Source organism: Berghia stephanieae, chromosome 4 (genome assembly GCF_034508935.2).
Source record: "Berghia stephanieae isolate SIO BIC M18660-M18661 chromosome 4, UCSD_Bste_1.3, whole genome shotgun sequence".
Classification (NCBI taxonomy): domain Eukaryota; kingdom Metazoa; phylum Mollusca; class Gastropoda; order Nudibranchia; family Aeolidiidae; genus Berghia; species Berghia stephanieae.
Genome location: NC_088363.1, coordinates 59,769,626 through 59,795,905, shown reverse-complemented (window position 1 = coordinate 59,795,905; position 26,280 = coordinate 59,769,626). Strand labels below are relative to the sequence as shown.

At 33.8% G+C, this 26,280-nt stretch overlaps 1 protein-coding gene across 1 annotated transcript; it reads right to left on the bottom strand.

Annotated features, from left to right (window-relative positions):
* Positions 1–474: 474 nt before the first annotated feature.
* LOC144970932 (kinesin-like protein KIF3A) lies at positions 475–26,037 on the bottom strand. Its single transcript, XM_078911121.1, has 23 exons — positions 25,980–26,037; positions 24,178–24,306; positions 23,264–23,311; positions 22,701–22,784; positions 22,112–22,174; positions 21,653–21,727; positions 20,166–20,245; positions 19,351–19,470; positions 18,265–18,359; positions 17,587–17,614; positions 12,974–13,073; positions 12,164–12,218; positions 11,466–11,548; positions 9,792–9,899; positions 8,301–8,495; positions 7,887–7,983; positions 7,526–7,668; positions 6,449–6,508; positions 5,789–5,890; positions 4,471–4,572; positions 3,612–3,716; positions 1,741–1,891; positions 475–673 (listed from the first exon to the last, which is right to left on the bottom strand). The coding sequence occupies exons 1-23, from the start codon at positions 25,980–25,982 to the stop codon at positions 612–614; spliced, it is 2,088 nt and encodes a 695-aa protein (XP_078767247.1). The 5' UTR covers positions 25,983–26,037; the 3' UTR covers positions 475–611.
* Positions 26,038–26,280: the final 243 nt, after the last annotated feature.

Below are 26,280 nucleotides of genomic sequence, written 5' to 3'. Positions count from 1 at the left end.
AAGCTATACCTACCATTTCTATTTGTGGCCCAATAGAGCTTGTTATGGTATCATGAGCAAAACAGAAAGATTAACGAGTAACATGATTTGGACGGATTTAAAGTGAGAATGTAAAAGTAATATGACAAGAAAATGTATAAAGGCATTAATAAATTTATCACAGTTGTTAACAGTAAAAGAGTTAAATTCAAAAGAAAAAAAACTTAATTGCATCACAGCTATTGCGTCGTTATTTTCCGTCATTTAAGGACATATTTGTATCAATATGTAAAGAAATTCTTACTGTCGTTGTTTAACACTGAAAAGCAAAAGATTCATTCAAATTTATGGAATTTTCTATTCTTCAGATTATATTTGAAAACTGATTCCTTTCATATCATTCAGAATGGGTATTTTTATATCATAAACTCTACTTGGAATTTACAGATCAAAGAGAAAAAGAAAAAAAAAACTTCATTATCAAGTCAGTAAAATTACAATTAAGATTTAAAACAAATCTACTGTTATAAAGATCTTTTTTGTTGAAGCTTTATAATATGGAATTCATACTGCTCAGTATTATGCTGCCGACATTAAGTTTTTCCATCACATTTTATGATCACCAACAAATTTTAACTAGAATTGGACTTTTGACCTCCCAATTTGGTGACAATGTCTTTCATCTCTGCAAGCTCTGAAATGGAACAAAAAATATTTTAGACATTAAATCTAATGTTCATTTATTTCTATAAACTTACAAAATGTACAGCCGTTGTGACTCAAAATAATGTTTATGATAATATCATTCTATATTAAAGGGTCAGCAATAAGTGGTGAAAGAAATTCATACTATATTAACATATTATTTGCAATTTTACTAACGCAGCACTTTCTTAACTGGTGTAACCTTTTAACAAAATAGACAAATCAAGAAATGCTTTTGCTGAGTAACAGTTCATTTCTTTATGAATACAAATATATATATAAGAATGCAATATTCCTTCCAATGATAATAATTTCTAATTTTTAATTGAAAAGAGCTCTTCGATATCCTCCTCTGGCCTCTGTGAGAAACTGTATCCTGTCCCTCATGGAGCGGATATAACGTTGTATCATCCTTTGAGGAATGTTGTTCCATTGATTGAAAAATGGAACAAACATTCCCCAAGAGGGAGATACAACATTATATCTGCTCCATGAGGAACAGGATACAGTTTGCCATAGAGGCCAGAGGTAAACATACTCAATACTGGAAGCAGAAACATTTTAATGAAGGGTAGGAAATTGGGGGGGCTCTTATCAATCAAAAATTGGTAATTGTTATAATGGGAAAATATTATATTTTTATATATGTGTATATTTACATAGAAATGGACTGTTACTAAGCGAGAAAAAAAAGCTCACTTCAGTTCAAAAAGTGGTACGCTATTTATTTTGCTAAGTATATGTTATAATATAAAAAGACACCTTCCACCAACAAAAATATATAAATGTCAATGGACTCATTAATTACTAGTCATAATTCCATTAATATTAACACCAAGCCGAATCAAACATTGCTTAAGGTGATACTCGAAATAATTAACAGTAATGCTCATTACTTTTTTGTCCGTCAACATGGCTTCATCACAAAGGAATGAATTATTAACATTTAATGTCATCAATTAATGATAACCTTGTGAGGAGACAAAATTGATGCATGGTTACCATTCAATATGAAAATAATTCTTCAAGTCAAATATAGCAAGCAATTGTATGTACCTTGTTTTAGAGCTTTGTTTTCTTCAGTCAGATCATTGTTTCGAGATGACAGATAAACAGCATCTTGGATGGATTCTTCAAGTAGTTGTCTGTATCTCTGGTCAATGGCAGCTTTCTGTTCCTCAAAGATCTCCCGGTATTGTCTAAATGTCTGATTGAAAGAAAGAATCAAGAATGCTTAAGTAGATTAAGATTTATCTATTTCATTAAGAGGTCTGAAGATAGACACAAGGTGTTACTTGAACTATAATTTTGAACAGATTTATTTATATATGCAGCACAGGAAGGAATATCAATAATACTACTAATACCGAGAAACTAGTGATTGATGACAGTTGAAACCTTTACATATCTTGGTAGCACAGTAGACAATAAGGGAGGGACAGAGAGAGATGTTACAGCTAGGATAGGTAAAGCAAGAGCAGTCTTTAACATGTTGAACACAATTGTGGTCTTCTAGAGAAATATGACAGAAAACAAAGATTTAAATTTTCAACAACGATGTGAAATCGATGTTGCTGTACGGCTCAGAAACATGGCGTTTGAATAAGAACACAAGTCATAAAATACAGTCTTTCATCAACAACTGTAAGATATGAGTACTACAAATTAAATGGCATGACAAAATTAGAAATGACAGGCCAAGAAGAAATAGGAGTAGCAATTAAGAGGAGGAGATGGAAATGGCTTGGCCACACCCTGAGAAGGCCTGCAACAAACATTACCAGGCAGGCTCTTACATGGAATCTGCAAGGAACGAGGAAGAGAAGGTGGCCTAGAAACAGCTGGAAAAGGGCATTGATGGAGGAACTAAAAACTGAAGGCTTAACGTGGAGAGAAGCTGAGGAGATGGCATAGAGCCGGACAAGGAGGGGTTTCGTCGATGGCCTAAGCCCAGCCAGAGTGTAGGGCCTAAGTAAGTAGTGTAACCAGATACATACCAAAGGACAAGAAAGAATGGTTTGTCACAGTGTTTAACCCAAGCATATAATTTGTCCAAACCAAACATGCAATGCCTGGGACAAAAAATTTGCAATAATTCTCTCAATTTTAGAATTATTGAAATTTTAAGGTAAAACGCCTTATCTCCACCAAAAAGTGTGCTACAAGTCTAAAAAGGGTATCTTTATTACAACTGACTTGGCGGACAATAACAAATACAACTATTTTTACAATATTTTGCTGGAAATTTGTGCACACACATTATGACTTCCAATTTTCATGCACAGTTGAAGATTTTGTTGAAATATTTAGCTGTCATTTTTTCTCTACCAGTCTATTACCCAACCAATTAGGTTATTGAAATTTAGTATTAGGTTTTGGCCATAGTTGATATACATTTTGTTCCATTTCGAATAATTTATCATTTAAATCGATTGCTTCAGCGCTTTTTTGGGGGGACACAGTGTATAATATGACCTTACTAGAGTGAAATCATCGTCTCCCCATCAGGTCGCATATCATGCCTGCTGGAAGGCAAATAGAAAAAGTTCTGATGGGATAAAGGGTAGGAGTGAAGAGTAAGAAATGCTGGCCAGTAAAGCGTGAATTCCAATGGCTCAATTGACAAAGAAGTCAAAAAAAAGGAGAGGGAGTTGTTTAAATTCGTGGTTGAGCCTGAAATTTTTCTGGCTCCTCTATTTACCCAGCAATGATTGGGTAATTTATTCTATAATATCTAGCAGTAAATTCTTTGAAAAAGACAAACATCCGATCAACTCATTCTGTAACTTTATCACCATAGAACCTGGGATAAACTCAAGCTCTCCACGACTTATGGCTCTAAAGAAATAGTAGAAGAAAAAATGGAACATAAAAGTGGAAAGCCAGGGATCAAGGTTCTGAAAAGAAATATAACCTGATTGACCTACTTGGTAGTGCTGTAACTGTTGTAATTCCAATTCTTCCTTGTGACTCTTGTAGACATCCTCCAGCTCTGAAACTATTCGTTGTTTTTCAATCTCTAGACACTGAAGCTGATGGAGGTAAGGATTGGGGAGGTTAATTTGTTTAATTATGCATGATTCAGCAGTGTAATATTTGCGCAATATAAATCTTTCATGTCAATTTAATGTCAACAATATAGAAACCAGATTAAAATTGTGTTTTATCTTACAGTGTTTTAAAAAATATAGAATATCATTTTTTACCGTGCTCTGGATTATCTTTAGAATTTTTAACAAATATCATCATTTCATCAACTTAAATTATAAAGCATTAAATTATTATATATATATATATATATATATATATATATATATATATATATATATATATATATATATATATATATATATATATATATATATATATATTTCTTTTTTTTTGTTGTTGTTTTTTTTTCATTTTTTTTTTTTAAGAAAAGAAAGGGCGATGAGATCTCAAATGAAAGAAAAAATGCACCACAAAAATGTCTTTTATCCAACAAAACTTGAATCAAGAACTGGGTGTAATCTTTACATTTTCAAATTAGCTGCATTCACAGAAACAATACTATTTTTGTTACAACTAGTTGTGCTTAACCCAAACTGTTCATATAGAATGTATTATTATTTTAATTAGGACATGATTTTATACTTTCCTTCAATCTGTTCCCCTGGTGGAAAGCTTTTTGTACGAAGATAAATGAATAATTTTGGAGTTTTGATTCATTCACACCTAATTAATTTCTTTTTATCTTTTTATCTCACGAAAACGAAAACCAAGAAAAGCATAAAATACAATTATTACCTTGAGAGTGACAACGGATTTCTCTGACCTCATTTCAGCCACTTGAGACTCAAGGTCAGCTCCTTCTTTGCTAGAATATTCCTTACCTTCAGCCATGCGTAACTGAAATTGATAATTGTGTTAAATTTAATAAAATTTCCTTTATTCATCTCCAAGGGGAAATTTGTCCTTAGGGTCTATTCCAAGGAAAGACTGGAATAACCAAGGCATCAGCCGTAGTGCAGCGCCACAAAGTGAGCTAGGGCCAGGTGACTTGCTCAAGGCCACACAGCGCAACGGCGGGTGATTGAACTCGTTACCTTTTGAGTACGAAGCAAAGACCGTACTGTTGAGCCACACTGCCCCCTACTATGCTTTTGACATTTTAATAATTATATCTCTTCTCTTCAATCCGGAATTATGTTGGGGTAAACCTGAGGCTTGAAATAACATTTCACATTTATAATATTAAGTTTTATTTGAATAAGAACAACAATTGCTATTTCTTAAATTGCGAAAAACTCAAATGGTAATTCTAATAATTTTGGTGTAAAATTCAATTTGTGACATCAGGTTCTTTATCATCATACTCGATGGAGGTGGCTCATATTTAACAGAGTGACACTGCTAAGCACAGAATAAAGAGAAAATATAGGCTACTTAATTATGACCATCCATTTAACGTGCACTTAAGCCGCATTTTAGAAGTATGCAATAAAATTAAAATAATTACATTGTTTTTTAAGGTCAATTTAATACATATGAGCTAAATGTAAATAATTGAATACGATTTCATTGTGAATTCTTTCCTATAATAACATTCTCATATTGTGTCAAAGAATGCTTGAATCATGGATACAAAAACAACTTTTGTATTTTAAATGATAAGTGGTTTGATTGACAGATTTTTGTTATTTTCTTCTCATTTCTGCCATTTGCATGGGGAGACGTTATATGGTTATACATGTGGCTATGTGGTCTAGTGGTATGACACTCGCTTTCAGATCAGAAGGTCCTGGGTTCGAGCCTCGCACTCGGCGCATAGTGAGTCCTTGGAAAAGGCTCTTTACTCACATTCTCTCATTGTACACAGGTGTAAAATGAGTACCTGGCCATTAACAGCGTTGTCTTTGTCCAAAAAATTGTAATATCGCCTAACAGGCGTCATGTCCTGTCCTACATATTAAATGTTGCTGTTGACCAGGGGCCCCTTGTAAAGCGCTTTGAGCACATTTAGTGGATATTGCGCTATATAAAGCTCAATTATATCTATTAAGCAGACGTATAATTCTACTTGCATAATACTGAAAGTGAACTGTTTTATTCACTTGTCTTTTACCTGTATCTCAGTCTTTTCACTTTCTGACTCTAGCTTGCATCTCTCCAGCTCTTCTGCTATCTGTGCTTTGTGCTCTTGTTCCAGTCGAGCACGCTCTTCTTTCTAAAAGGAAAAAAAGGAAACAAATGAGAACATACCCGGCAGAGAAAAATTAGAGATAGTCTTCTTAATGCTTTTTGTCAACAGGGGGTGGGGGTAGAGGGAGAGAGGGAGGGAGGGAGGGAGAGAGAGAGAGGGGAGGGGGGAAGAAAGAAGGGAGAGAGAGAGAGAGAGAGAGAGAGAGAGAGAGAGAGAGAGAGAGAGAGAGAGAGAGAGAGAGAGAGAGAGAGAGAGAGCTGTAGTGAAGGAACAATTGATTGACGATTACTTTTTTTAGTAAAGTATGAGCATAATTCTCTTGTCATTGAAAACATTGATATATCATAGCCTTTGATTCATCACATTCATCATTAAAGTTAAATAAATGAGACCAACATTCACTATAATTTGGAAGAAAAATAATGGGATTAATAACATGTCTCTAAAAAGATAAAAATACAATACTTTTAAATATTTAACCCAATCCTTATCTAGGTTTGAAATTAACTTGAAAATGATAATGATTGAAACCACCTCTGTATTTGAATTGGATTTTCTCATTTCATATTAACACATGCATACCTCAATTTTCTGTCTCAGCTCCAGGCTACCTTTCAAAGCATCAGTTTGTGACTTGGCATTCTGTAATGACGAGAAAAACATTTTTCAAAAATATTGTCATGATGGTCAATATCACATTATTTTCAAGATGCATAATTCAAATATTGGGCCTTATGTCATGTATCAACCATCTTTAACGTTTATATGTCAGTATTGTTTCTTAAAGAGAAAAGAGCTTTTAGTTAACTACATGCTCAATGAAAATTTCCAAGGAGTTTGTTACTTGACCTTATTCTGATGACCTCCAAGTAGTTATGAGAGCAAAGGTTATGCTAATGCTCACTAATCTCTATTCTGTCACAACCAGAGGTGTGTCTTTTCGGTCAAGTCTCGAGTTTGTTTACTCACACTCACCACAAAAGTTTTTACTCTCAGTTTTCTCCTGGCATATCCCTACTCCTTTCCTTTTTAATCATTGCTTATAAAAGTTTGACAAAAGGTTTTCTTCCAATAGTTTTATGTAATTATCAGCATTGAGCTTCCCAGGCATAGCAACAAGTGGCTTCTTTAAAAAAATTACAATGCTCAAATTCTACAATAAATTGCATCGTATTTTCTACATCTAAATTTTTAGGTAGTGAGTGTTACAAGATTTTTATATTATTCAAAAACCGTTAATCTAATTGTTTTGATATTTTGCAATTTTATTAATAAAGAATAGTTCTAATCGTAATAAACATTTGAAAAAGATATCTTTATAACATTTTACAGTAGAAAGAAAAAACAGCAGGACGTTTTATGTGACCCCCTGATATATATATATTTACAAGGAACTAAAAATTTTATTTGATCTAAATGTTACTTGTAAAAAGTTTTATTTTAAAAAAGGTATTTCTATCCATTACAATTTTTATTTTTCGAAATGCAAAATAGAAAAATAAATCATAATTCCACTGTAGGTAAAGGTTGCCTTCAAAAATAGAAAGGTGGAAAAAATTCAAACATATTTTTAGTTTTACTTCTAAGCAAATTACACTCTCATCATTGTTTGATTCCCACAAAGCTAGAAATCGATATCAAAGAAAAAATGAGACAAACCTCTCTTTCCTGTTGTTGTTTGGCCTGCACACTGTGCAGCTGGTCTTTGACCTCTCTCAGGCTCTCCACTTCCTTCTTCAGTTTTTCTTTCAGATCATGGATTCCTGACACCTTTGATTTGGTCTCACTTTCAGACTTTTTACCTGATGAGTGAAAATAATGTGCATATTTTTCAACGTAAAAAAAAATATGTAATAATGCTTTAAATTAAAAAATCTATTTTTAGATTAATTTAGCAGCAATCATTTTTTTATTATCAGGCAGCAACTTTTGGCGCACCATGGTTCCTCTATAGCCCCTACTATCAAGTTTTCCATCTTTTATTTTCTGAACATGAAATGGATAGTGGTTAACCACTAACCTGATTCGGTGAATTTGGCGTAGTCTGCAATACGCTTTTGTAACTCTTCCTTGAGGGACTCTACATTGGAACGCTTCTCCTTGTACTTGTTGGTCAACTGAAATCATTGATAAAACAAATTTTAAAAAGTTATTTCAACTTAATTATTTTATTATCAGTAATTTCTAATAATGGATTTTGTTTATTCATTTTAAACCATTTTGACTAAAACATGTAAAAAATGTTCTTACGAAATTCTAAAAGAGGAAATATACATGTAGCTTTTTTTGGAGGGGGGGGGGCATTTTGTTTGTTTTTTACTTCACTAATAAATTAATTTAAATTGCTAATATAAAGATAGAGTAATGGTATAATGAAATAAAATGTTGTTTATTGTTATACGTTTTGAAAAATATACATATCTCTTTGACGAACCTGATCTTTCTCTTTTTGAAGTAGAAGCATCTTTTCCTTCACTTCCCTGTTGCCTTTCTTCATGCTATCCATCACCCATTCCAAAATGCCCTTATTTGCCAAACTGATTTTTCTTTCCTCTTCCAATTTAGCTGAGTTCTTTTCCTTTTCTGACCACGTCAGCTTTTTGGCTATTTCCAAAGATTTAACCAATTCCTGAAAAGAGAGATGTATCCATATTTTTTTTTAAACTACATCAGAAAATTCAAGATTATATTTGGATCGATTTTAAATAATATTTATTAGATATAAATTTGTAACTACATTTCTATTTCATATAAGGTGGATCATCTGCCTAGGATCATTCTTATTATTGAAGTACTTTGACCATATGCATATCTGATGAATGATGGTTACCCATCCGCACAAGAATCAAGTCAGGTTATGTGGTCTAATGGTATAACACTTGTTTTCGGATTGAAAGGCCCAGGGTTCGAGTCCAGAGTGGTGCATAGTTGAGTCCTTGGGAATGGCTCTTTACTCACATTATCTCACCATACTCAGGTGTAAAATGAGTACCTGGCCGTTAACAGCATTGTCTTTGTCCAAAATAATTAGTGGTGTAAATCAATGAAGGCACAACGAAATTGAAGGCAGCCTATTTATCAATTGTAAATATGTTCAAGCCATGTGTGAGTGAGATTGTTTTGATTCTTCTAACTCCCACTTAGAATAAGTTTTGAATGCGTGATTTATACTCATGGGAACCAAAATATTATTTTTAATCGCAAATCAGCTGTCTTTAACACGCTTTAAACCAATAAAATGCGAGCAAAAACTCTGTAAGCATTGAATAAATTATATATATATATATATATATATATATATATATATATATATATATATATGATATATATATTATATATATATATATATATATATATATTATATATATATATAAAAATGTAAATTTTCACTCACATTTTTTTTTTTTGGCCGAGACGACTCGTTTCTGTGATTTTTACACTTCCTCAGGACATTACAGTGGATTAAGCCAACTGAGGAAGTGTAAAAAACACCAAAAAAAAACAAAAAAAAACACAGAAACGAGTCGTCTCGGCCAAAAAAAAAAATGTGAGTGAAAATTTACATTATATATTAGCTCTAACCACCATTATCGAGCACTTTCGTACCTACAAGTACCCACCAACACTCATAAATATATATATATATATATATATATATATATATATATATATATATATATATATATATATTGTAAATGAAAAGACCCTCACGATTTTATGGTTGGAACAACTGTTTCGGTGCTTCCTTTACACCTCCTCAGCCAACGATGGCTCAAATAGGTAAGTGTCCATATACAAATATGAATATCGATGAAATACATCAGTTGCAGCTTTTAATCTTTGAATGGTTATCAATAGTTAATTTGTGGTATATTTTACTCACTAATATATTCTATGGTTTCACTTTAGATAAATGGTTACTAACCTCCATTTTGTCCACATCATCTCGGTCTGGCTGGGAAGACGAGGCTATCTTGTTTCTCAGGTTAGCAATTTCCTGTCTCATCTCACCAATTACATCCTGAGTGTCATCCTGGGGTCAAGAGAAAAGATGTGGTAGTTGGGGGAGGGGCAGGGGACGGGGGGCGGGAGAGATCATACACTGATTTTTACCAAGTGATTGATAATGTTATTGATAGAATGGTCCTTCAGAGCCATAAAGTCCATAGAGCTGGAGTTCATCATAGGTTCTATATGTATTAAAAGAACAGTAACAATTCCATGTCTTTGTCTGAAGCTGCAAACTTCATATCATACACCGATATTTTACCAAGTGATTGATAACTTTATAGGCAGAGTGGTCCTTCAGAGCCATAAGGGCCATAGAACTGGAATTTATGCTAATTTCTATATGTATCAGAAGAACAGTAACAAGTCCATGTCACACTTTAGATATGATGCAAGTCTATTATAAAGTGTGGGATGGACAGAAGGGTCAGTAAAAACTTTGACTGAAGCTGAGACCATTTTCAGTCCCCTTAGTTGTGAGACAAGTGTTTCCACAAATAATCTCCAATTCCAGTTTGCGAGATTCTAAGATATCCCACTCCTTCCTTCTATCCAATTTATCATTTTTACGTCAATGGTTAAAATAGGCTTTGAAAGTTTCTTTGTAGAGAAAAAAAAGGATTTTTTGCAGTCAAAGCTTGCATTTGTTTTTGTTTTTTTGTTTTTTTTAAATAACAGACTATTCTTCACGATGTTCTATATAGACAAGATAATATGCTGCCTGTGAATGTTGACGGTAACACGATTGCAAATGTTAAATATCATTATTGACCTCGCCTTTCGTCTCTAAATTTTTGTGTTTTTAAATTTCAAACCTTTCAATATATTTGTTTCTTATAGTCTGATATTGTAGTTGTCAATCCTTGGACCATTTTGTTTGATTATAATTTGTTACTGTAAATGTTAAAACAGCTCTGGAGTCCACGAAAGCTTGCCATATTACTTCTATTGCAATTATGGAAGCATGTTAAAATGGATCTCAGTCTTTGCAAAGCTCTCATTCAAGTATCTTTTTGGGAGATCAACGGTCTTGCTTGCTTCATAAATAAATATTGCCAAAATGGCTTTTCAAATCATGTTAGGTAAACATTTGATAAACATAATTTTTTTTTTTTAATATATCACCCAATAGGTCATAATAATAATAATACTAATAGTTTAATAATAATAATAGTCTAATAATAATAATAATAATAATAATAATAATAATAATAATAATAATAATATTAATAATAATAAACTTCATTCATCCCTTCAGGAAATTGTACAACAGATGTGGCAAAGAAAAGAGATGGATTAAAGTATTGACAATAAAAATACACAGAAATCAGCATTAAATAGTTTATAAATACCTCAGAATAAATTAAATAAGAATATATTTATCGTTATTATTATTCTAAAAAAACAGTTTGAGCAATTTCATTCATCGACATCAGGATCTCTGTGAATCAATCCCACACTGGCAATATTGTAAGACCACTATTTCCATTATATGCATTTAGCTCATCATACAATTTAACTTAAAATCGTTATGACGTCTTATATATGATAATTACTGTAGAAATGTAATTTATTGACAAACAATCTTTACCACATTGAGTTTGACATGGTTCTTGATCCCCTTTGCCATGGTACAGTACTGTAAACATGTCATCGTGTCCTGATACGACTTATCTAATGGGGGGAAAAAACAGGTTGGTATAGGAATATAAAATGGCTCAGTTTGAGGCAAAACAACAAAGTAGAATGGCCTTAATCATTTGATAAAAAAGGGAAGGAGGATGCAAAAGCAATCAAGTTCTGATTTAGCCATATCTTCATAGTATGCCACCTTATTATCCAATATGTAACCTTATCATGGTTAGTCCTCTAGAGGTAGGGTTACACGCTTCCAATGAGTTTTGAATCAGAAGAGAGGAAAGTGTGAAATCACGATTTCTGTTTCTTATTGCCATTGATTTTATCTTTTTTCCCGTCTATATCCATGTGTCACGGCCTCATGAATTTCATATTATGAAGAAACATATTTTTTAAAATCTTTTTAAAATGATAAATGGATCTTTTTTCTTATCTATTGGAACTTTTATTTCTTCAAAACTTTAAATATTTTGATGTTTTAATCGCATGTATTGAAATTGTGCGTATTTTTTATTCATTAATAATAAATCGTAATAGAAAAGATTGGCTCAAAAGTTATTTCATGATTTCTCCAATGCAATAAGATCATAATAATGTGAATAAAGACTACATTAGCACAGCAATAGGTTAATACCAGTAGAAAGAGCTTACCGAGGGGTGATAGTGCAGCAATGATCAATGTTGCGGAGTTACCACCTAGAGAATCCTGATGAGGAAAACAAAGGAATGTGATGGTATATGTTTATAGCAATGGTGGTAAAGATGTGATGAGGTAGATGATGATGATGATGATGATGATGATGATGATGATGATGATGATGATGATGATGATGATGATGATATGAACTAGGATACTTCATCTGGTGATGGTGGAAGTGATGGCGATGAAACATTAATCATTATAGAAAACAAGGGGTAGTTTAAGTGAGGGAAATCTTCGAATGTGAAAAAAAAAACTGCCAATAAATGAATAGCCAATAAAGAAAATGAAATTATATTATCAAATACAACATTAATCTTTCAAATCGAAGGTAAGAGGTATTGAAACGGAAAGAAAATAACATTCTCCTTCTCATTTAGATAAAAACTGCTGATAGCATGTATAATTATGCCACATTTATAAGCACATTTCTATAGCTTATTTAAATAATAGATAGACAATTAAGCCACTTTGAGATAGTATTCTCCTCTTTTCTGTGCAATTTACATCTTGGATTGGAAAATCAGATTGCAAATTTAGGTCTCCATATTCTTATCTCTACCTGTTTTCAATGACCACAAACACATTCATTTTTTTATAACTGACATTTGATAAATAGTTTTCTACAAGAAAAAACTGATGCCTAACACGGATAAGACTCAGCACCAGAAACCTATAGGGGAATATTGGTGTCACTCTATCAAAACATTCTGTTGTAAATTGTAATTTTCTTTTTTTTTTTAAATTTTGACAAAACAAACCTGTAAAAGTCTTGATATCTTAGAGTCTCTGTATGGCACGTGTGACCCTTTGTTCTTTCCTTCACCAAGGGTACTGATTACTTTAAGAATCACCTCATTTCTGGAGGAGCGAGACAAAATCAAACATGTTCAAAGATTTAAAAAACTCAAGTTATAAGTGATGTGCAAAGATAAATGATGACAACAAACAAACACAGTTATTATTTGCTCAATCTCCCATATTTTCTTTGTTTGTATATTGCCGAATTATAAGGTAAGATAAGATAAGATATACTTTATTCATCAAAAAAAAAAAAATGGAAATTCGTTTACAGACGTGGCATGCATGAAAATGTCTAAACACAAAGTTGAAAATCTATGGCGACAATGTATATATGTATCCATGAAAATCTTTTTTAAAACATTGTTGATGGTGATAGAACTAGACTTATGTTTTGTTTTGTTTTGTAAGGGTTTTACGGCGCTTGCAACACATTTAGGTTATATCAGCGCCAGTAAAAAGGAAGAAAATGGGATAGTAAAAAGTTCTAGAATTACAATTAAAGCACACAAGAAAAAGTAAGACATAGGGGAACTGGGGACAAATAGGGATCAGATGTAGATTCCAAGAGCACACCACCAATGTACATAGTTTGAGATCACCTCTAAGTCTCATCCGGACACAAGCACAAAATCCAACCAAGAGGAATACACTCAAATGCTAACATTATACATTGAAAATAACAAATATAATAATACATAACAGAGAGATGATTTACAAGGAAAAAAATATCATCTCCCAACACAATAACTATGCATTTGACTGTTTCCCTCCCAGCTAGGACCCCTGCCAGGGCCAGGACAAAACCAAGTAATCTCATTCCAAGACAAAGACAGAAAGCATGTTGGAAAACAGTTATAAGGGAATAGAAGACACAGTATGTACCCCCCTGCCCACTATGGAAGGTAGGAACCCCACCCAGGAACTAGACTTAGAAAACCTATTAAAGATTATCTAATGCAGTTTTAATCAAATAACAATCTTTTTCTGGTACATGTCATTAATGTATTAATTATCACCAATATCGTTCTTTCTAATTAATGTTGAGGTATCTTTACCACTCTCCCGACGGATTATCACCTTGTCGTGGTGGGAGGGCTTGCGTATCTCGAACCTCGGACCTCTAATAAGAGAAAAAAGGAGAGAGATCAGACGAAGAGTAATCCACCGGCCCTCCAGGAATGGGGGTTGAGCGTAGGGTTAACAACCCACCTCATAAAAAGCAAACTGTTACAGAAACAGAAACCAGACATAAATCCACAACCGGCGGCAGCAGAGAAGCGGACCAGAATACTGGCTTCATGACGGTAGGAGGTCAAAGCCGAAAGGACGCCCCCGACCAGATTGCAGATCTGTTGTCACCAAAACACAAGCTCAATGTCTCGTGCTGGAATGTTAGGACCCTATATCAAACAGGAAAACTGGCACAAGCCCAGCGCGAGATGTTGAACTACAAGATCGATTTGCTAGGCATATCAGAGGCAAGATGGACAGGAGCTGGGAAGCGCCAACTCTCAAATGGCGACCTGATCATTTGGTCAGGACGAAAGGATGACCAACACAGAGAAGGTGTTGCCCTCTTGATAGCCAGGCAAAACAACAAGTCACTATTGGAATGGAAACCGATAAGTGAAAGACTTTTATACACAAGACACAACTCAAAATACACCAAGCTATCAATCCTCACATGCTACGCACCTACAGAGGATTCAGATGAAGAAAACAAAGAAGAATTTTACGATATTCTAAGAATGGCCGTTGAAAACATTCCAAGACATGATATGCTCATGATCATCGGAGACCTTAATGCTAGAGTTGGCAATACACAAACAAATCAGTCCGTTGGAAAGGAGGGCATAGGGTTAATGAACAACAATGGAAGCAGACTGGCAGAATTTTGTGAAGAACACAACTTCATTATTGGTGGAACTTTCTTCCCACACAAAAACATCCACAAATTGACATGGAAATCACCAGATGGGAAAACAGAAAGTCAGATAGACCATATAATTATAAACAGAAAATGGAAGAGCAGCCTAAACGATGTCAGAGTCAGACGATTGGCAGACATTGGAAGTGACCACCATCTTGTCACAGCCAAAATCTCTACTAAATTGATGAAAACAAAAATAGCAAAACAGAAGGAGAAACGTTTCAACACAGATAAATTGAAAATCCCAGATATCCAAAACAATTTCAATATCTCAGTCAGAAACAAATTCAGTGCAATACAAGATATTACAAACATGACAATCCAAGATTTTAACCACGTCATGCAGGAAAGTGCCACTGAACACTTAGGACACAATAAATCCAATACAGAGAATTGGATATCAGCAAGGTCATGGGAGCTCATTAACCAAAGAAAATCAATCAAACTAAATCTCCTGAACGCTAAATCCCCCCGACTGAAAGAAAGGCTATCCAGTGAATACTCATTGAAGGATAAAGAAGTGAAAAAATCCACAAGGAAAGACAAAAGAGATTTTGCAGAAAATTTAGCAACTGAAGCAGAAAATGCAGCTGTAAGACACGACACACAAACACTATACAAAATCACAAAAAAGCTCTTGGGAAACAGAAGTTATGGTCAAGAGAAACCATTAAAATCCCAAGATGGTAGTGTCATCACAGACGAAAAGGAGAAAATTGAAAGATGGAGAGAATATTTCGCAAACCTTCTGAACAGACCAGACCCATCTTCTTACACAGATATCCCAGAAGCAGAAAGGGACGTAGAGGTTAATCTTGGTCCAATCACTGAGCATGAGGTGCACGAGGCAATACAACAACAAAAAAATGGCAAGGCCCCAGGTATTGACAAAATCACTGCGGAAATGCTTAAAGCGAACTCGCAAGAAATGTCCAAAATTCTCAGTAAACTGTTCACCAATATTTGGGAAAAGGAAGAAATACCAGAGGATTGGCAGAAAGGCATCATCCATAAAATAGCCAAGAAAGGAGACCTAGGAAATTGTGCTAACTGGCGTGGAATCACACTCCTGTCCGTAACGAGCAAAATTTTTAATAGAATCCTTCTGAAAAGAATCTCGCCTCACATTGAAAACATTCTTAGAAAAGAGCAGGCAGGGTTCAGAAAAGGGAAGTCATGTAGTGACCACATATTTACCCTGAGACAAATCCTGGAGCAAAGCATTGAATGGAACAGCCCCCTCTACACCATTTTTGTCGATTTTGAAAAAGCCTTTGACAGCTTACACAGAGAGTCCCTGTGGAAAATACTCCGCCATTATGGTATACCGATGAAGATAGTCAACCTAATCAAAGCAATGTACAGCAACTACCAATGCCAAGTGATCTGTGGTAACAATTTAACAGACAGCTTTAATGTAACAACTGGTGTAAAACAAGGCTGCATACTCTCCCCGCTTCTGTTTATCCTGGCTCTAGACTGGCTCATGAAAAATACAATTGATGGTAAGAAGAGAGGCATTCGCTGGACACTGACATCTTTTCTGGAAGATATAGACTACGCAGATGATATCGCGTTAGTTTCCAGTACACACAGAGACGCCTCAGAGAAACTAAACGTACTACACAAGAACGCCTCGAAAATTGGACTGAAAATAAATTTCGATAAGACTGTGTACATTAGGGTGAATCCAAAACATGACAGTGAAATTAGGATAGATGAACATATAATTGAAGAGGTAACAGAGTTCTCCTACCTCGGATCCAAAATAACAGACGACGGAAATGCAGAACACGATATCAAGCACAGAATTCAAAAGGCAAACCAGGCTTTCGGCATGCTGAAAAACTTTTGGAAATCAAAGCAAATAATGAGAAAGACAAAGCTGAAAATATACAAGAGCAATGTTTTAAGTGTACTGCTTTATGGAAGTGAAAGCTGGAAAATGACATCCTCCTTAATACAGAAACTAGAAGCCTTTCAGAACAAGTGTTTAAAAAGAATTTTTAATTTATTTTGGCCTACAAAAATAAGAACAGTGGATCTATTAAAGAAAGCTGACTTCACTAGCATTGATAGCCAAATAAAAAGAAGAAGATGGCGTTGGCTGGGTCATGTGGCCAGAATGGAAAAAGGGTCACTTCCCAAGACAGCCTTGTACTGGACAGCAGATGGGAAGAGAAAGCGGGGAAGACCCAAAGAAACCTGGCGAAGGACGATGGAGAAAGAATTAAAGGAAGCAGGCCTGTCCTGGAATACAGCCACCGCAAAAGCAGCCGATCGCAAAAAATGGAGATGTCTGGTGGATGCCCTATGTGCCTCAAGGCCCGAAGAGGATTAAGTAAGTATCTTTACCAGCCCAGCCCATGTTTCTTCCATCTGCAGTATCTTTTCACGAATCATTTCCATTTCCCTTTTGATTTACACACACACAAATACACACACAAAAACACACACACTCTCTCTCTCTCTCTCTCTCTCTCTCTCTCTCTCTCTCTCTCTCTCTCTCTCTCTCTCTCTCTCTCTCTCTCTCTCTCTCTCAAAAGGTATTTGGCCTGTTCTTCTCTATGTTTCTTTATTTCTGATACCATCCTCCCTTTCAATTAAGGAAATACTACAGTCAAATTGATATTTACTCACCCGCGGTCTGAGTTTGATCCTTCACATCCTGGATAGACAATAGGGCAAAAAAGACCATATTAAAACAGCCTATAATCAATTCTTTATCCAACATATAAATTATCCAAAATTATGGTTTTGAGTTCAGTTCTACAAAATCATTTAAAAGTCATTTAAACTTGTAGCAAAATGTAAAGGTACCTTGAATCGCCCATTTTATCAACCAGAGTTGGTCCCTTTTCTATCAGAGTGCTGATATCAAAAGAGGGCTAAAGCAGATTTGCCAAGTAATTTGTATTGTATGAGATGAAAATGCAGATGTATATAGTCTGCTGGATAAATAAAATACACTATATTCGGTTAACTTGTGGCACTGGCTGGTATTGATTTCTATGTTATATTAATTTGTGGGACAAGCATATGGGTAGGTGAGCAGTTTTGGTGTGCCACATCAGGTTAAAAGTCTTTAGAAAAAAAAAAAAAAAGAAAATATTCACACATGATTTTGCGCTTGGAACAAAATTATCATTTTGTTATAGACTCTGAGACAATTTGCCTTACACCTGTTTCACAATTTCGTGAGATTGTTCATTTTAGAAAATGTGATGAGCCAAAAGTTCATTGAAAATAATAATATATGATATACGATAGAGTCGATGAAACCATTGTCGACAAGCAATAAATAATTAAATGTATTACCTGCCAAATCTGCCAAAGTAATTTTTGCACTCAAGCCAACTTTACTGGACTGTCTTTCTTTCTGCTCCACATGAATAGTAAATATTGCTGCAGCCCTGAGAAAAATAAAATTCTACTTTAAAAAATGGAACATTCTCCTCTCTCTCTCTCTCTCTCTCTCTCTCTCTCTCTCTCTCTCTCTCTCTCTCTCTCTCTCTCTCTCTCTCTCTCTCTCTCTCTCTCTCTTAGCGTTAAAACATGGATAGCAAGATAATTCAACCCCATCTTAACATTCCTATGGGTCCAGAGTGCTTTATCAATATAGCGCTCTACCCAAGAGCAAAGGGAAAAGTCTGAGTCAATTCAAGTTATTTTTTTTTTCTGACCTCTCTTTTTACTTTGTAGCTGGATATGTTAGATCAGGTGGAAATTACTGTATGATACACTGGTGTCACATCCAAATGGCATCAAGCCATAATTGTAACTGTCAATTTAGCTTTAAAGAAACTGGGATAAACTCAGGATTTTATGGCACTGAAAACTTATTTTCTATCAACTTCTATTTGAAATAAAGATAATTCTCAAACAAATCTACAATGTCTACAGTAGTTTGTCCAAATGAGCTTTTTTCCCCTTTGTTTTTTTTTTTTTGTTTGTTTTTGAGGATTTTTGGTATACTTTTGTGTTTGTTTTTGATTTTCTTTGTTTTGTTTTTATTATTTGTTTTTCTTTGTTTTTTTGTTTTTTAATTTAAATTTTTTTTTTGTATTGAGCAATAATTTATAAACAGTTCTGATACACAAATCCCTCTTAGAGACTATATTATTTGTTAATAGAAGTTTTATCAATTATTACGTGTCATTTTTTCATACTACATAATTTGTGAAAATTGAGGTTAATCTTTGTATACATGGCAGTGGAGATGCCAACGGGCTGATATTAAATCATAACTTAATTGATTTTTGATGGATTTCTTAACACACGTTAACAAAATTTAAGCGGGAAAGATGTAACCTATTAATAACATGGTTTACAATATAACACAACAAGATCAAATTCATAAATCTAAAAGAGTAAAAAAAATCTATTTAATGTATGCTTCCTGACCTTGCTCTATGGGCCTTGATATCAGAAGCTCCGAGTTTTCTGGCTCTGTTTCCCTGGTCATAATATTGAGCAATCTCTTCTCCAGTTCTAACCACAAACTCTGACAACCCATCTACGAAACTGGGTGGAAATGGAAAACATTTTTAAAATCAATTCAATCTTATCTTTAAAGGATCCTTGGTGAATTTCTACAGATTAGAACAAAGCACAAGTAAAAACTGTAGAAATGGTATAGGTATGTGGTGATGAGATGCTAATGTGGATAACAATGACGACAATGAAGAATATGATGATGATGATGATGATGATGATGATGATGATGATAACGACGACGATGATGATGATGATATTGATGATGATGGTGATCATATATCCCAAACGCTCTCTACGATTAGCCTGACAAAATCTGCTATGTACGTTTTTTTTTTTAATTAACACATTCAGTGATCGAACATTTGAAAAATAATAGATTAACCTTTCGGAATTCTTTCCCAGGGCCTTTAAGACCAATGACTTCTAGAAAAATCTCCAAAACATTTTTGGGATGGCAGCTAATGATTTCTAATTATGTAACCACTATTATCAAGGATTTTGATGGTGTGTGGCATGCAATTTTTTTAATGCATGAAAACCTTTTGGTGCAGTTTTCACATAATCTAAAGGAAATTGTACCAAAACTATTTCATGTGAGTTATAATTTCAATTAACCGTCATCCAGTACATAGGATTGATTCTATTCATAAAACATGTTTTAAAGTGATAAAAAGTTCGTGATGCTAAATCCAGCACAGACAATTTCAATGAAAAAAACTCACATTCCTTTGTAGGGATGCTGTCTTATGATCATGTTGTTGGAGTGTGGGTTCAGGAGGTCTGTCATCTTATCATCCATTATCTGATGAGGTAAAATGATTTGCAAAAATAACTATGGTGATCATAGATGATTCAGATTTCTGTCAGGATCATTTGATTGTTTCCATCTTCTTTATTTCTTTTTCTTAATAGGATTGAATAGTCTGATGTCACATCTGCCCAGCAATGAGCAGCTTGGTTATAAACAAAGAAAATCGGTACTTTTTATTCTTCGTGTTGGCTAGATCTTTCTTATATGTCATGTGATCAGAATGTATAAAAGTCAAATCATGATCAGATTATGTTTTTCTCCTCTGGATACACTTTTATGCTCGTCGGAGAAGTATTTCATAAGGGTTTCCATCATTTTCCTGATAGTTTAGAACCAGTTACTAAGTTACTACGCGTCATTACAAGGGAAGTGACATCACGACTGTTGAAGCCTATTGACACATTTGATTACTAAACAGACAACTAAAACAAGCACAAGTTTATTCAGATTTTTGTAGCATATAAAGGGATTGCTATTCTTTGGATGGGCTCTTGATTGTATTATACTTTCTACTATATTTACATATTATTGAACCCAGTAACCAAATACCCTCTGGGCTAGTCAGAGAGAGAAAGAAAAAACCGACAGAAAGTAAAGTCAAAATAGATTTGTTGGTATTTTTCGTTGCCAAGGCTCTAAATTCAACAAAAATCAACGTAAGGATATTATAAATTTCACCCTGCATAATTCCAGCATAAAAAGTTTAAGAAAATGTGATTGTGCACATAGTTTGCTGTTTTAAGAAGAACCCAAACCAAAAGGTCCATTGCCAATAATCTATTGCACAATTTTGTAATATCAAGTAGCTCACTTCCTCCAGTTCACAATATGTGACGCTGTAACTACTGATAAAAAGGTAACACGAATGGAAGAGAAATTAAATATTATTTTACAAAGAAGAGAAACTTGATAATCACAGTTCATTGATCATATTCATCGCATTTGTATTAATCAATCTCCATGTATAAGTATAAAGCTTTCAAAAATAAAACTGGGCTTGACTTTTAAAAATTATAACATCGGCCGATGAAGTGAAAACGTCCATTTGAAAAAGTACAAAATAAGATAGTCACTTTAATAGCGAATAAACTAATCATTCATAATACTAAATCATGAGTCACATTCTTTGTTACAAAATCAGTGCAGCTGGTAATAAAATTCAGTATGAAATTCGATTTCAAAAAGGCAAAGTTTGACATCAATTTCTAACAACTAGTAATAAACTTATTTCCATAAGTTTGGATAAAAACGAACTGCGTATTAATGGGTTACGACCTACCACAGTTAACCATGTTTGACCCTTTTATTCTTTTCTTCTTGTTGTTGTTGTGTTTTGTTTTTGTTTTGTTTTGTTTTTTTGGGTTTTTTTTGGGTTTTGACCACCTGTAGTTGCATTACCTCAATATGTGAAACGGTGACCATGAACTCCTTGTTGTTTTTCTCCCCAACATGACGAAACAGGTTTTGAGTGAGCTGAAATCAAAGTATGAAACCATAAATGTCTTACTAGTATAATTGACATTGTTTTTTTTTATATCCATAAGAAATACTGGATGCTATTTTTTTCTAAGGGCAATGGCGCGATAACAATGATAATAAATAGCATTTCTTTTCTGTTTAGTCCTCCATAACTCAGGCTCCAAGTATGAAATGCATGATGATGATGAGGATGGATCATCGTCATCATCATCATCATCATCATCATTATTATTATTATGATTATTATTATTATTATTATTATTATTATTATTATTATATTATTATTATATTTATTATTATTATTATTATTATTATTATTATTATTATTATTATTATTATTATTACTATTATTATTATTATTATTTTTAAAATTCTTACCAAGGGTATAACTCCTGGGTCTGCTTCTGTTCCTGTCATAATATGACTTTTACCTCCACCAGTCTGGTGACAGAAATAAGATGTGGCATCAGTAGTGTTTTACAAAAATCTTTCACTTTAATTTTACATTATCTTGAATCAATCATGGGCCGGGTATCAAAATGTAAACAAGCTAATAGATACATTAAAATAAGAGCAAAGAATAATTTTGGGATATATATTTCATACATTAATATGGTTTTCACTAATCACACCAAAAAACAAAAAGACGTTCAGAGACATGTAATGCCTATTAAGAATTGTAATCCAGGGTTCTGTAGCATTAAACAGACAGTAACAATCGCTAACTAGGTGTGTTCCGTGAAATCTAACAGAAAAAGCAACTCAAGTATTTCTTGGTGGACACCAGGATCAGAAAAATGACTTAATCCGAATTTGAAATTGGTCCATTGGCTTGTGAGTTAAGTGCTCAACCCAGTTGAGATTTTTGGACTCAAATGAAGAGAGCGTACTGCATACTTCTCACTATTCTTCAAGTGAGATTGGAAAATTCAGACAAAGCATTTTTCCCGACATAAATATTACTCACCGCTCCAAAAGCAAGAACAGACACATTATAGCCATCCAAGGCCCTCTGCAACATGGGATTCACTTTCTCATCATACAGTTTTCTCTGAGTAAAGTTGGAAATGAAAGAATTATTCTTTTCTTTTGAATATAGATGTATAATTCAAATAGTTTCTCTTCTTTAAATTCAGTCGCATCTCTCTAATCTGGAACTCCACAATCCGGATGTCCCCATTATCTGGACAGGTTGTCTGGATACATATTTTTTTTCTTCTTTTTTGTACACCTCAGGGACTGATTCCACTATCCCGATGTCTCTATAATCTGGACAGAATGCTGGAAACAGAGGTGTTCCCGATTAGAAAGACATGACCGTAATTGTTTGAAACTAAAAAATTCTAAAATTCTGTGCTGCCATAATTTGTTTCAAATTTATATTTTCTACTAAAAAAAAGGTAAGACTATAAACCAGAATACAGGCTGGTTTTATAAACTGGAATTAAATATACATTTTAAACAAACTCTGTAAAATGAATTTTGAAGTCCAATTTTATGATTAAGTTGTTAAAACCTATGTGTTCTTACATTGGTCTCGTCAGGTCCGAAGCAGCCATCCAAAGAAAAACTGGACTCCTTAGGAAATTAAACACATGAAAACGAAAAAATGATTAAAAATCGGGATTTCACAATTGCCAGCATAAATCATTCATTTTCAAAACTGTTACAATTATTATTCACCCTTTCCAAAATCCTTAATTTTTGCTATTCAAACATTTCTTAAATATATCATAATTTTACAAGCAGTTTTGTTTTTCTGATGGGCAATCATAAAATTGTTGAAAAATTACACAAATTAGAAAAATGGTAACTTACATACAGTCTATGGCATTCTTGTTTAAAAGACTAAATGATTCTCTTATAGCGAATGGTTAATTGTTCAACTTACAGAGTGTTACAATAATATAAGAAAGGGGAGCTTTATCATAATAATTTAATAAAATTGTCTTATCAGCAAGAATTAATGTTGAATATTTTATGGTCATGTAGCTGGAAATAGTGTAGAGGTGAGGAAGAACAATAGGTTATATAATTCTACGTGATGATTGAAAGTATTTGAAAACAAAAGATGTCAATGCAATGCACATGTTATTTTTAAAAATGTTATACACATATAGTTTGTGTGTGTGTGCGTGTGTATGAGTGCATGTGAGTGTGTTGCGACATATTTATAAAATGTATACACATATGAATAAAATACTTGTATGTAAAATTAATATCAAAGATTCATTTCTATTTTTTTTAAACAAAAAAACTGTCTGTCAAGGACTCACAGGAGCTTAATTTGAGAAATTTTTATTATTTATTTTCTTTATGTACTTAAATGAAACTGAAGACATAAACACATATATAATATTTGAATTGAAATAAATCATATTGAATTTTCTTTGTAAACAGAAAAAGTACAATGAAATAACTACATAATGATATCATAATATTACCTTTCCAGCACAGTTGACTTTGAGCTTGTCTCCGGAGACAGAAACAACTGAATTTCCACCAGTGTCTGATTCCTCTTGAGTTAATGGGCGGCATTTTCCCACAACTTTTATTGCAACATTTTCTGAAGGCTACAAAAGCAAAAGATAATTCATTGATTACTATTAAATCTTCTTCTTAACCAAATAAACCATCTAACTCAATGAAAATGAGCACTACTATCCATAAAGAAAAGTTGCACTGGACAGAGACTTATCACTAACTGGATACAACGAACAGACTAAAACATTCGAAAAAAACACACACGTTGTTCAAACAAGCTGCTATAGAGACTGTGCAGATAATTCAAAAGCTAACCAAGATTTTATTTTTTAAAGTTTTGTTTTACATCAATCACAATTTTTTATCTATATAAAAAAAGGGACAAGTCTCCCCCTCAAAAAAAAAAAAAATAAGATGCCAGAAAAAAAAATAAAAAGGTTAAATCTGGGTCCTCTGAGTGAAATCGTAATGCCTTCTCCCCCTCCTCCCCCCCCCCCCTACTAATAAAAAAATGGGGGGGGGGGGGGTAGTTGAGGGATCTTCCCCTCCCCGAAAATAAAAATAATCCCCTCTACTGTTTGTGCTGTGAAACTACGGAAGTCCCTGCTGCCTCCGATTGCTTTTACAACAAGTTTTATTTGAACAAATGTTTTTGTTTGTGTTGTTTTGTCATTAATATTATAGACTATCTTGGCTTTATAGTAAATGTTCAAACAAAGCAGGTCAAATGTAAATGAGAAGATAATTATTGAGCCAGTTGGCAGGTCTCTTTACTTCCTCAGTCAATCCTACAGAATGAATGAAGTTAACGTAATTCATTCATTGATATTGTTTTTAGCCCTCCATGATGGAGGTGATAAGTTTTCACCAAATTATCTCTAATATACTAAAAACCTTAAAGATTGCACATCGTATTGTGAAGTAAAAGTTATAGCTGTCTTGACTAGCAGAGTTGTTTTTCCAAGAATTGACGAACAGGAAAGAGCAAGGGGCATTGGTAAAGGAACGCGGTCCCTACCGCCTCTTGAATTGTTTACACAGAGACAAGGGCCAGATGGTTCAAAGTTTTACAGGGCTAAAAAAAAAAAAATACCCAATTTTCTTTTTCTTCTGTTACCTGAATTCTTTCTAGTAACCAAAAATTTTGCCTTTTTTGTGTTGCTATTTGTGATAGAGTGATAATCAAACGTTCGACTTAAGTGAAGTGATCAATTAAAAACAAAACCGAAAACCATACCTTTTAAACCCAATCACGCAAATCGGTTTGCTGCCGGAAAAAGGCTATTACAATTTCATTGCCTCTTAAATGGTCAACTAGCAAACGCAAAGCAAAAAAAATATTATTTATTTAAACGAATATTATTATTCACAATAAAGTAAAGTAAGAGCAAACAGCAAAACTAAACACTAAACTTTTGTCCTCGGGCTCGGGGGTGTGGGGAGGGGGGGGGGTAAACATTCTAACATCATACTTAAACATATAATATATGACAAATTGACATCTCCGTGAATTACTTTCTCTGAAAACTGTACATTGAACATACGGTGAAACAGACGAGAGTAGCAAGACAAATTCGTGAGATAGGTAGAGATCCCTCAATCCTGAAGTCTGAAGTAAGCCATGTTTACAGTAGTAGAAAATTGAATCTATGAAGTTATGAAGATTAACAGATTACATTAGAGACAAAATTGCAAGATTATGAATGAACTATTCTAGATAAATCACATTTCCGATTTTTATATATTGGCATATTACACTGACCATGTTTCGATTTTGATGAACACTTCTTGCGCGATCCCTTTACGACAAGAAAGGTTGCCAGTTAGTTTATGCATAAAATTCCATACCAAAAAAAAGCTAAAAAGGAGGAATGGAGCAAACCGTGGCCTTCGGTCATACGCACAGACGACATCCTGTGTAATCTGTGGTCATACGCAAGGACTAAATTATCAAGTTGTAGACATGCATTAGAGTTAGAGTGTGATGTTCTTTACATCCGACTTTGTTGTTTGTACTATACCATCGAATGAGACACAGGCATGGTCACAGGGCCTTCCGTCAT

Bases quoted from the DNA above. Each gene is read 5' to 3' on its own strand.
- LOC144970932 (XM_078911121.1), bottom strand. The intron at 21,728-22,111 runs GTAAGAATTTTA...CTTTGATTTCAG, and splicing joins ACCCAGGAGTTATACCCTTG to CTCACTCAAAACCTGTTTCG. The intron at 9,900-11,465 runs GTAAAGATTGTT...TCTTGACCCCAG, and splicing joins ACCATGTCAAACTCAATGTG to GATGACACTCAGGATGTAAT.